The following is a 13,305-nucleotide window of genomic DNA, read 5'->3' on the forward strand; positions in this document are numbered from 1 at the left end:
GAAAGAGCTTAATACGGTCTTCGTATCACATGAATAAGGGTGTGATAAGAGTCTTTTATGCAGAGAAGAGCTTTTAAAAGATTTTCCTTGTTACAATTGTGGTCTGTATATGAAAAGGTTTCTTGCTTTTGTGACTTATTCAGATTGCAAATTAAAATGAGTACTTGTTTGCTTTGATATATTTGTTATAAGTTATTTAACTGATTTATTATATATGAATATTTTTCTTTAGTATGGTATGCAAATATTGAACTCAGTTGAAATCTGTTTCATTATATATATGCTATATAATGACTGAATCTCATACAGTTTATCTATGTGATATGACTACGGTCAAACTTTGCTTATGAAACAGAAATATTGAAATAATTACAGGTGTGACGTCATTGTCCAAAGATTCATGAATAGCGAATATGCATTTGTTAAAGCGGGATCAGTTGGCCTATTTTCGAAATAAATAAAATTAATAAATAAAAAATCCTTTAATTGATTTTTTCAACTTTCTTCAGCTGGGACATTTGACCACTTTTAGGGGCTGCTAGAGCTAAAACTAGAAATACCTTTATACAGCGTCTCGTGAACAGCTTGGTGGATCTTTGTCATACTTGGTCTGGGGCATCATTATAAGGTCCTCTTCCAAATTTATTTATATAGGAACTTGGGCCCTATTAGGGACCACTGTAGCTAAAAGTAGATATGCCTTTCTTCGCATTAACCACTAAAATGTGATGGATTTTATTCAAACTCGATGTGTAACAATATCGTAAGGTCTCCTGCTATTTTGTTACAAATGGGGATAGGGACCAATTTAGCTAAAAATATAAACACGTTTAATGACCTCTTCTCATGAACCGCTTCATGAATCTTCATCAAACTACTGCTGTAATTATTCGTCTAAGGATAAACGAAACAAACTTGCAACCCTACGAAACCTTTGCGAAAAATTAAAAGAGAACCATTTAAATTGTTAAAGTGCGGTGTTTAGTTTTGCAATTTGAAAAATGTTAGATGAAAGATGAATGTTAGATGAAAAATTCATAAAGTTCTTTCCTTATTACAATTCGCCGACTATCATTTTTAAAGATATTTCTTGTTTTTTTTCAATAGATTGAAAAAAAGGCAAGAGCAAATTACTGTCTGTCGGATACATGTACATTATTTTCATCAAGGTTCAAGGTTTATTCGGCAAATTCGGCATTATACATGCCTTTGACCATTAACAAATACAAAAAAGAAAAATAATGCAAATAACAGCTTTTGTGCCAGGCTATTCGTATGGCTCTCCCGTAAGAATAGTGAAATAACTCGCAGGTGGCTATTCGTTCAGCAGTTTTGTATTACATTTTACTGAGGTCATTCAACTGATATATTTTCAACCGGTTGACTTGATGCATATAAATACGCAGAATTGCAGAATCTGCAATAGTATCAACTTGCATTGCTACTACGAATACAACAGGGATTGGTTCATTTAATAATAGTTTTGTACTTTTATAAAAAAGTTGCATATATGTATACGAGGGTTGTCCCAGAAAATCGCGAATTTTTTTATCATTTCAAAAATAAGCGACGCATGAAATACTTATTTCAACTGATGGTATTTCAATGTATACTCGACATGACTATAGAGTTTAAAATTGAATACCTCACATATTATTTGAGTATTCTTTGAATAATGGACGTAAGTCAGTGCTAGTCGGCGCACGCTAAATTTTCCTCCTACAAAAAGTAGCGGCTTCCATTTAAACTCATGTAACGTACCTGGTATACAAGGATTAAAATTTATATCGTCGCTAACAGCAACATGTGGCGCATAATTATGTTCCGTTGACATCACTTGCTTTAAAATGGTGATGTAATTTTGAAAGTAACGGTCGCACGCACTTCCAAAAATTGCGACGTCAGGTAAGTTTGCGGCGCAGAAAGTATTAATAAAATATTGTGTAGGTCGCTGTTTGACTCCTTCACAAACAAAATGGGAATTTGAAAATTCTGGAGGTCAAGCAAATGTTAGCAGGACACTTGTCTTTATGTGGCACAAACATTTTAAGGAAGGTTGGGCGAGTGATTCAAAGAGAGGGCGTCATAATTCTTTTAATACTTGCTGCTCCGCGAACTTGTCTGATGTCGTCATTTCTTAAAGTGCTTGCGACCGTTACTTTCAAAATTGCATCACTGTTTTATCATAAGTGATGTCAAAGACTTGAAACGCAAGGTAATTATGCGCCACACGCTGCCATTAATGACGGTATAAATGTTAAAACTGTGAGATGTATACAGGGAAAGTTACTTGAATTTAAAAGGAAGCTGCTTCTTTTTGTAGGAGGAAAACTAAACGTGTGCTGACTAGCATTGACTGCTGTCCATTATTTAAAAAAATACTTGAATAATATGACAGATATTTGATTTTAACCTCTATAGTCCTGTTGAGTATACATTGAAATAACACCAGTTGAAATAATTATTTGAAGCGTCGCTCATTTTTGAAATAATAAAAAAAGTTCACGATTTTCTGGGACCCTCGTACATTTTTTATATATACGAAACATAGATAATTCTCTAACAGTTACTGGTTTAGTTGAAAACACTTGGTCAATATTTTTTAGGTATTTAAAAGACAAATTTCAGTTAAATATTTATTTTAAACTTACAATAACTTAATTGTATTAAAATAGTTTGTTTATGATGTAACATTATGAAGGGAAACTTGTAATAAAATGCGTTATAGTATGGGAATAATTTTTTTTGGGCTTAAGTTGTACGGAAAGTTAGTTTCATTTTAAAATATGAAACCTTTATAACTCCCTTCATCAGTCAGGGGTGTAACTGTTTTTAAGTTATGTAACCTATTTCAGTTACTTTTTCAAGCATTTTATAACCTGTATTAGTTATAAAATAGAATTAACTCAGAAAGTTATTCAAAAAAAGTCTTTTTGCTGTTCTCAAAAAGTGACAATTAAAGTGAAATTTGTAGCAAACCATGGTTAATCAAATTCTCTTTTAGTCTGATAATGACCTGATAAGCATAATGGAATGTTAAGAGTTTTATAGCTTTAAAACTTTTGCGTAAAACTTTATCACCCTTGCGTAAAATTTTTTACTGCATAGCTGGAAAGATAAAAGTTCAAGGATTCAGGAAATAATTGCATTAATCTCATTCAAAAAGAGGAATTGGCACAGGAGGGCTTTGTAATATTTTATGATAACTGAAACAAGTTATGAAAGTATAAGCAATAACTCAAATGGGTTATAAACTGTGATAACTTGAAACAGTTACACCCCTGACTATTCATTATTCATATTTCAGATGATTATTATATAAGTTATATCCAGTTGCACATAAACATAAAATTAGCCTTTTCCTATATTCCAAATCACTTCCTGTTTTTATACGCCCGTTTGAAAAACGGGACGTATTATGGGAACACCCCTGGCGGGCGGATGGGCGGGCGGGCGGCGTCCACAGACTTTGTCCTGAGCATATCTTCTACATGCATGGAGGGATTTTGATGAAACTTGGCACAGTTGTTTACCATCATGAGACGGAGTGTCATGCGCAAGAACCAGGTCCCTGGGTCTAAGGTCAAGGTCACACTTAGAGGTTAAAGGTCAAATTCAAGAATGACTTTGTCCGGAGCATATCTTCTTCGTGCATAGAGGGGTTTTGATGAAAGTTAGCAGAATTGTTCATCATCATGAGACGGAGTGTCATGCACAAGATCCAGGTCCCTAGGTCTAAGGAAAAGGTCACACTTAGAGGTCAAATGATACAAGAATGAAAACTTTGTCCGGAGCATTTCTTCTTCATGCATGAAGGGATTTTGATATAACTTGGCACAAATGTTCACCACCACGAGGCGGAGTGTCCTGCGCAAGAACCAGGTCCCTAGGTCTAAGGTCAAGGTCACACTTAGAGGTCAAAGGATACAAGAATGAAAACCTTGTCCGGAGCATTTCCTCTTCATGCATAGAGGGATTTTGATATAACTTGGCACAAATGTTCACCATCACGAGACGAAGTGTCATGCGCAAGAACCAGGTCCCTAGGTCTAAGGTCAAGGTCACACTTAGAGGCCAAAGGTCAGATACAAGAATGACTTTGTCCGAAGCATTTCTTCTTCATGCATGGAGGGATTTTGATGTAACTTGGCACATTTATACACCATCATGAGACGAAGTGTCATGCATGTGCAGTTCCCTTCTTTAGAATTACTATTGTAACTTTTTCACTACTAGTCGTAGGGAAAAATCGAGACCACTTTTCTGTAGTACAACATGCATGCTACATCCAATTTTGAGGTGTATTTTGACCAATCTCTACCTGGTAAAGATTTTTGTGTGGACTTTTTTTTTGGATTTTTTTTTTTTTTTTTTTTTTTTTAAGATTAACTTCCCTTAGTTGTTACCATAAATAACTTATATTGTAACTTTTTAGCTCACCTGTCAAAAGTGACAAGGTGAGCTTTTGTGATCGCGCGGTGTCCGTCGTCCGTCCGTCCGTGCGTCCGTCCGTCCGTAAACTTTTGCTTGTGACCACTCTAGAGGTCACATTTTTTGGGGGGGATCTTTATGAAAATTGGTCAGAATGTTCATCTTGCTGATATCTAGATCAAGTTCGAAACTGGGTCACGTGCCATCAAAAACTAGGTCAGTAGGTCTAAAAATAGAAAAACCTTGTGACCTCTCTAGAGGCCATATATTTCATAAGACCTTCATGAAAATTGGTCAGAACGTTCACCTTGATGATATCTAGGTCAGGTTCTAAACTGGGTCACGTGCCATCAAAAACTAAGTCAGAAGGTCAAATAATAGATAAACCTTGTGACCTCTCTAAAGCCATATTTTTCATGGGATCTTTATGAAAGTTGGTCTGAATGTTCATCTTGATGATATCTAGGTCAAGTTCGAAACTGGGTCACGTGCCTTAACAAACTAGGTCAGTAGGTCTAAAAATAGAAAAACCTTGTGACCTCTCTAGAGGCCATATTTTTCATGGTATCTTCATGAAAATTGGTCAGAATGTTCATCTTGATGATATCTAGGTCAAGTTCGAAAGTGGATCACGTGCCATCAAAAACTAGGTCAGTAGGTAAAATGATAGAAAAACCTTGTGACCTCTCTAGAGGCCATATTTTTCATGGAATCTGTATGAATATTGGTCTGAATGTTCATCTTGATGATATCTAGGTCAAGTTCGAAAGTAGGTCATGTGCGGTCAAAAACTAGGTCAGTAGGTCTAAAAATAGAAAAACCTTTTGACCTGTCTAGAGGCCATACTTGTGAATGGATCTCCATAAAAATTGGTCAGAATGTTCATCTTGATGATATCTAGGTCAAGTTTGAAAGTAGGTCACGTACCGTCAAAAAATGGGTCAGTAGGTCAAATAATGAAAAAACGTTGTGACCTCTCTAGAGGCCATATTTTCCATGGGAACTGTATGAAAGTCGGTCTGAATGTTGATCTTGATGATATATAGGTCAGGTTTGAAACTGGGTCAACTGCGATCAAAAACTAGGTCAGTAGGTCTTGAAATAGAAAAACCTTGCGACCTCTGTAGAGGCCATACCCTTGAATGGATCTTCATGAAAATTGGTCAGAATGTTCACCTTGATGATATCTAGGTCAAGTTTGAAATGGGTCACGTGCCTTAAAAATCTAGGTCAGTAGGTCAAATAATAAAAAAACCTTGTGACCTCTCTAGAGGCCATACTTTTCATGGGATCTGTATGAAAGTTGGTCTGAATGTTCATCTTGATGATATCTAGGTCAAGTTTGAAATTGGGTCAACTGCAGTCAAAAACTAGGTCAGCAGGTCTAAAATTAGAAAAATCTTTTGACCTCTCTAAAGGCCATATTTTTCATGAGATCTTCATGAAAATTCATGAGAATGTTCACCTTGATGATATCTAGGTAAAGTTCAAAACAGGGTCACGTACCTTCGAAAATTAGGTCAATAGGTCAAATAATAGAAAAACCTTGTGACTTCTCTAGAGACCATATTTTTCAATGGATCTTCATGAAAATTGGTCAGCATTTTTATCTTGATAATATCTAGGTCAACGACGTCATACTCAAAACTGGGTCATGTGGGAAGAGGTGAGCGATTCAGGACCATCATGGTCCTCTTGTTTATAATTGACTGTAGGGAAAAACCAAGACCACTTTTCTGTGGTACAACATAGATGTTACTTTCCAATTTTAGGTGTATTTTAAGGTATCTCTATCTGGTAAGGAGTTTTTTGTGGACTTAGAAAAACAAAAGACTTACAATGATTACTAAACAACCACATAATTAAAATTCCATTTGCAAATACAGGTGCTGGAGTAAAGAAGTTTGCTGTGACGGGTGTATATTGTGACATTCTGGCACTCTTGTTTGTCTTGGATGTGCGACTGAAAAGTAAAGAAATTGGTTGAAAATATATCAATTATGGCCTGAGAGGCTATTCGTACGGGACTGATGGGTTACTCCAGGTTACTTATAACTCTGCACTCTGAATTTGTCTAAGTACGTTTTTCTGAAAATTGGAGTCAATTTTTAGCTCACCAGAAGGTGAGCTATTGTGACCGGTCATTGTCCGTCGGCGTGCGGTAATTGTGCGTTGTGCGTCAACATTTGCCTTGTTAACACTCTAGAAGCCACATTTACAACCCAATCTTAATGAAACTTGGTCAGAATGTTACCCTCAATAAAATCTTGGAGGATTTCGATATTGGGTCATCTGGGATCAAAAACTAGGTCACCAGGTCAAATCAAGGGAAAAGCTTGTTAACATTCTAGAGGTCACAATTTTGGCCCAATCTTAATGAAACTTTGTCAGAATGTTACCCTCAATAAAATCTTGGACGAGTTCGATATTGGGTCATCTGGGGTCAAAAACTAGGTCACCAGGTTAAATCAAAGGAAAAGCTTGTTAACACTTTAGAGGTCACAATTTTGGCCCAATCTTAATGAAACTTGGTCAGAATGTTCCCTCAATAAAATCTTGGACGGGTTCGATATTGGGTCATCTGGGATCAAAAACTAGGTCACCAGGTCAAATCAAAGGAAAAGCTTGTTAACACTCTAGAGGTCACTATTTTGGCCCAATCCTAATGAAACTTGGTCAGAATGTTCCCCTGAATAAAATCTTGGACGAGTTCGATATTCAGTCATCTGGGGTCAAAAACTAGGTCATCAGGTCAAATCAAAGGAAAAGCTTGTTAACACTCTAGAGGTCACAATTTTGGCCCAATCTTATGAAACCTGGTCAGAATGTTCCCCTCAATAAAATCTTGGACGAGTTCAATACTGGGTCATCTGGGGTCAAAAACTAGGTCACTAGGTCACCAGGTCAAATCAAAGGAAAAGCTAGTTAACACTGTAGAGGCCACATTTATGACCTTATCTTAATGAAACTTGGTCAGAATGTTGGTCTTGATAATCTATAGGTGAAGTTCAAATGTTGGTCAGGTGGGGTCTAAAACTAGGTCACTAGGTCAGATCAAAGGAAAAGCTTGTTAACACTCTAGAGGTCACAATTTTGGCCCAATCTTAATGAAACATAGTTAGAATCTTCCCCTAAATAAAATCTTGGACGAGTTCGATATTGGGTCATCTGGGGTCAAAAACTAGGTCACCAGATCAAATCAAAGGAAACGCTTGTTAACGCTCAAGAGGTCACAATTTTGGCCCCAATCTTAATGAAACTTGGTCAGAATGTTCCCCTCAGTAAAATCTTGGGCGAGTTCGATATTGGGTCATCTGGGGTCAAAAACTAGGTCACCAGGTCAAGTCAAAGGAAAAGCTAGTTAACACTGTAGAGGCCACATTTATGACCTTATCTTAATGAAACTTGGTCAGAATGTTGATCTTGATGATCTATAGGTCAAGTTCAAATCTGGGTGAGGTAGGATCAAAAACTAGGTCACTAGATCGGATCAAAGGAAAAGCTTGTTAACACTCTAGAGGTCACAATTTTGGCCTAATCTTAATGAAACTTGGTCAGAATCTTCCCCTTAATAAAATCTTGGACGAGTTCGATATTGGGTCATCTGGGGTCAAAAAACTAGGTCACCAGGTCAAATCAAAGGAAAAGCTTGTTAACACTGTAGAGGCCACATTTATGACTGTATCTTCATGAATCTTGGTCAGAATGTTAATCTTTATGGTCTCAAGGTCCAGTTTGAATCTATGTCATGTAGGATCAAAAACTAGGTCACCAGGTTAAATCAAAGGAAAAGCTAGTCAACACTGTAGAGGCCACATTTATGACCATATCCTAATGAAGCTTGGTCAGAATGTTGATCTTGATGATCTATAGGTCAAGTTCAAATCAGGGTCAGGTGGGTTCAAAAACTAGTTCACTAGGTCAGATCAAAGGAAAAGCTTGTTAACACTCTAGAGGTCACATTTATGGCTGTATCTTCATGAAACTTAGTCAGAATGTTAATCTTGATGCTCTTAGGTCAAGTTCGAATCTGGGTCATGTGGGGTCAAAATCTAGGTCACCGGGCCAGTCTTAATGAAACTTGGTCAGAATGTTACCCTCAATAAAATCTTGGATGTGTTTGATATTGGGTCATCTGGGGTCAAAAACTAGGTCACCAGGTCAGATCAAAGGAAATGCTTGTTAACAATGTAGAGGCCACATTTATGACAGTATCTTAATGAAATTTGGTGAGAATGTTAATTTTGATGATTCCTAGGTCATGTGAGCGATACACGGCCTTCATGGCCCTCTTGTTTTCTGTTCTTGGCAGTTTGACGGTTTGTCTATGATTAGTGTATGCTTTTATGATCGATTGATCTGGTCCCCGTATTTTCAATTACAGTGGATCACTGCATGCTGGAGCATACCCCATTTTTAAGACTTTACTTCATGTTTTTTTCTATCATTGGCAGTTTGGACTTCTATCTTTGATAAGTGTAACTATGCTTTTTTGATCGATTGATCTAGTCAGCTTATTCCCATCTATAGTGAAACACTGCTCACTGGCAATGTTGGCAAAAAGCTGGTCAATATGAGTATTGACCGGGCTGGCAGTCAATACTGGTTAAAATCGGTTAATACGGTATTACCGGTCAATACTGGTCGATTTATTACTATGGTCACTCTTGGGTGGTCAATACTGGTATATTCAACACTTCTACATTCTTATCCAACACTTTTACAATCACAGATTAGCACAGGCTGTAATAGTAATATAAAAATAATAAAACAATTTGAATGATATAAAATTTTGTTCATTTGAAAGTATAGTCACTGTAGTCGGTACTGGTCGATTCAATTTTGGTCCTTGGCAGTGTGTCCTAGTCAGGCTCCATTTTGGAAATACTTAAGACTGGTCAATACTAGTTTATTCAATGCTTTTATCTTCTTACAGTAGCCTTTATTATCCCCCGCCGATGAAATCGGGAGGGGGGTATTGAAATGGCGTTGTCAGTCCGTCCGTCCGTCCGCAGCCATTTCTCAGTAACTACTTGGTAGAATTTCATGAAACTTGAAATAAACATGAACCAACATACTGCGATGATGCCCGTCAAGTTTTTTTTTTTGATTGGTCAATTTCCCTCAGAGTTATTGCCCTTGATTTAATAAAAAATGTCTGTCTGCAGCCATTTCTCAGTAACTAACAGGTAGAATTTCATCAAATTTGAAATAGACATGAACCAAGATACTGCGCTGATGCCCATCAAGTTTTTTTTTTTTTGATAGATCAATTTCCCTCAGAGTTATTGCCCTTGATTTAATGAAAAATGTCCGTCTGCAGCCATTTCTCAGTAACTAGGAGGTAGAATTTCATCAAACTTGAAATAGACATGAACCAAGATACTGCGACGATGCCCTTCAAGTTTTTTTTCGATTGGTCAATTTTCCATTTAGTTATTGCCCTTTAATTGTTTAAAAATCCACAGATCTGTACATAACAAACCAACCAATTGGAAGAATTTCATTAAACTTCTTCCATTCTTTTCCATGCACATTTATTATAAACATGTGATGTTGTGTACCTACACCTGGTCACCACATTACATTGGTCACCCCATTTTTCGTTTTCTACCAATATTTATAATCAACATGTAAACTGTTGTATCCTCCCCCCCCCACACCCAAACAAACCATTCATTTTCTTTTAATTTGATTTGACTAATGAAATTATTTGCTTCTTGGTAACATTCTTAACTTTTTGCAGGATATATTTTTTTGCCGTTCCTCAACTCTGACCCTTTCGGCGGGGGATTCCAATTCATCGAATTTGCTTGTTTTAAATAAATTTAAGATTTATTACTATAAATTACACTCATTGAAATGGACAATACTGGTCAATTCAAATTTTGGTCCTGTGCAATACTAGTATTCCTGGTCAGTACAATCATGCTGTGGTCAATACTGGTCGGTTGAATGCTTTGATTTTAAAAATTAATAAAGTTACCATGTTCAAGCATTGACAAAAATACAGTGGGATTATTGATCATGACAGTTTCAATTTACCACTGTCTTAATGCCAGCTAATTTAGTAATTAGTGACTAGATATACAGGTCAGCAACATATCTGTTGTATATTGTAGGCCATGTGACAATTGCTATGAAAACACTATCACTTCAGTGAAAGGGTCCAGGTGTTCACAGCAATTTTTCATTAAATTATTTATACCAGTAAAAATAATTAGATTTATCACTTGTGAATCAGACTTACTGCTACAGTTTATGAAATATTTCTACAAATTAAATACAAATAAAACAGTTAAATTAGCAGGTTTTCCACTTATTGTGACATTTTTGTGGTAGAATAATATATCTTTGTGATCTAATCTAACAGAAAATGTTCAATGACTGTTGTCCACCAGTATTATGATCCCCGATTAATTATCGTTGCATGTATATTTTCTAAGTTTGGGTGGCTGGAAACCATGGATAACATGAGCATTTAGTTTATCCCCAAGTGACCTTGAGGGATCAGTGTTTTAGTGCAACAATAAAAGACTTTAAAACAGATTTTACCCCATAAAATGGGTACTGCAATTCTAGACAAGCAGTTATGATGTTTTCTTTTGTCTCTTCAGATACCAGCTACAACCCAGCTGCTCCCCCAGCTGCTCCCCCACCTTCCTATGATGAGGTGCAGGCAATGTCGGGAGGTACACCCGGTTACCCTGGGCAACCAGGTGCATACCCAGGCCAACCAGGGGGTTACCAGGGACAACCGGGTGCTTATGCACCATATCCACCACAGGAAGGTTTTAAATATGATGTAAGTATTCTTATTTTGTAATGATCAAAAGTTTTAAAGGTCAATTCAATTTCATTCAATTAGAAAATGAAAATGTTCACATTCAAAGGTGTAAAAGGTTGTTTTTCACTTCGGCAACAGTTTATTGAACTAATGGAATTGTACTTAAAAGATAAATGATTAACCTGCCAGATGATTAGGCAGTTGTGGGAGACATGCGCTTTTCTCAGAAGCATCTCTAGTTTTTTCTTGATAAAGTCACAAAAACAGAGTTAGTATATTATGAGTCTGCACTAATACTGTTATTAACAGTGGTTGCGTGGGAACCATGTTTGATGTCTCCATAAAAACTAAATGATAAATCCGTTTGTGTAACTTACATTTTGTTTAATACTTAAAGGTACATGTATACTAAATCCACTATTTGAAAACATGAACAAAGACCACATATAGTTTATGTAAACAATAAATTAACAAGTTTGTGTACAAACAGTACTATGTATTAGGTGAAAAATAGTACACACTGTGTATACATGTCTGAGCTGAGCACAGTATAAATGTGTACTATCACTAAAAAACTGGAAGTTTAAAGTTTTTTAAGGATCGACTATACTGCATGATATTTAATTATGAATGTAGCTCTACATGCACAGTTGATTTATATATTTAGTAAAGGTAACTATACTTGATGAGGATTTTTCAACATTTGAAGTTAATATTTAAGTATAAAATATTTTAGTGAATATGGCCATTGGACATCTTTAACAAAAAAACTCTTTGTCTCTGATAATGTTATAGTATATAATATATATCATATACAATTATTTCAGGGTGGACCTCCCTACCCAGCACAACCTGCTTACCCTGGATACCCGGCTCAGCCAGGTCAGGCACCGTACCCAACACAACCAGGTAATATACAATTTATAAGTAATAAAACAGAATACCTTTCTCAGATGTCTTCATGTTTCTGCCATTTGTCTGTGTTCTCAGTTTTAGGATTACTAAATGGGAACTTTACAATCAGTAAAAAATTATAAATCTAATTTTTGATTTTGGAAAAATTGTTACAAAGTAATTCAGATTACAGCTGTCAGTGTTGAAAATAGAATGGATGCAGTATGTGGTCCAGTATCTTTGTTACTATTTCACTTGCAGCAAACTTCCTTATTCAGTAGGTTTATGTGTAACACTTTCTACTGAAATAATACACTACTAAGCATTGCTAGAGTTTGTGTTAATTATGACTTAATCTACTTATGGATTTAATTCACTGTTACAGCAACAGTCTTTATGTGCCATGTGGCAGTTATAAAAAGTCTCCCACTACTTGGACCCAGAGTTGTTATATTTTCTAGTCCTTTAGTATCATGGAATCCATTCAAAGTAATTTTCCATTGCAAAATCATTTAATTTTGTATGCTAAATTTCTAAAATGGACTGGTCCATCATTCAATTTGGGCAATACCATTTATTATTCGAAAATTTACTGACTGAATAGCGAACAGTGTAGACCATGATCAGACTGCACGGATGTGCAGGCTGATCTTGGTCTGCACTGGTGGCAAAGGCAGAATAGCTCGCCGCCAGCAGGCTAAAGGTTAATTTTGTATGCATGAAATTTCATGTTTTTTCGTAAAAACCTCTGTTTTGTGGAGACTGATTTAATGGATTTTCTATTTTGAACTTAAAATGAGTGGTAACTTTACTTGTTTATAGGGATTTAATTTTGTGAAATGACTTAACCACGAAATCCATGAAAATTTTTCTTCCCTGAAAACTATTGATTTCACAGTAATAGAGTTAAGCTGAAGCCGATTATAGAGCATACGAAGGGTGTTACACATAATATTATTCTTACCTCTCATGAACAGACACAGTCTGTTTTTTGCTTTGTTGCATTTGGTGCTTCCAAAATAACTGTTTCAGGATAATTTTTTTGTTATCTGTTTAGGTGCTCCCTATCCGTATGGTGCTCCAGCTCCCGGGGTGTATCCCCCACCCCCACCAGGAACAGCAGTATACAACCCACAAGGAGGTGTAACTATTCTAAACAGACCTAATGTAAGTTGATATTTAGTTTAGTGGTA

The 13,305-nt window shown here is 36.2% G+C and overlaps 2 protein-coding genes across 3 annotated transcripts in view; both read left to right on the plus strand.

The window, feature by feature from the left end:
- The window catches only part of LOC123537368 (branched-chain-amino-acid aminotransferase-like), a 363,414-nt gene that overhangs the window by 29,590 nt on the left and 320,519 nt on the right, over nt 1-13,305 (plus strand). The gene's annotated exons all lie outside the window — the stretch shown is intronic.
- LOC123537261 (galectin-3-like) overlaps nt 1-13,305 on the plus strand; it is a 42,539-nt gene that overhangs the window by 1,715 nt on the left and 27,519 nt on the right. For both annotated transcript variants that reach the window (XM_045320915.2, XM_045320916.2), the window contains exons 2-4: nt 11,049-11,236; nt 12,046-12,127; nt 13,170-13,279. In XM_045320915.2, the coding sequence (XP_045176850.1) occupies nt 11,049-11,236; nt 12,046-12,127; nt 13,170-13,279 (380 nt within the window). The remainder of the gene's footprint in view (nt 1-11,048; nt 11,237-12,045; nt 12,128-13,169; nt 13,280-13,305) is intronic.

This window comes from Mercenaria mercenaria, chromosome 17, assembly GCF_021730395.1.
Source record: "Mercenaria mercenaria strain notata chromosome 17, MADL_Memer_1, whole genome shotgun sequence".
In the NCBI taxonomy this organism is placed as follows: domain Eukaryota; kingdom Metazoa; phylum Mollusca; class Bivalvia; order Venerida; family Veneridae; genus Mercenaria; species Mercenaria mercenaria.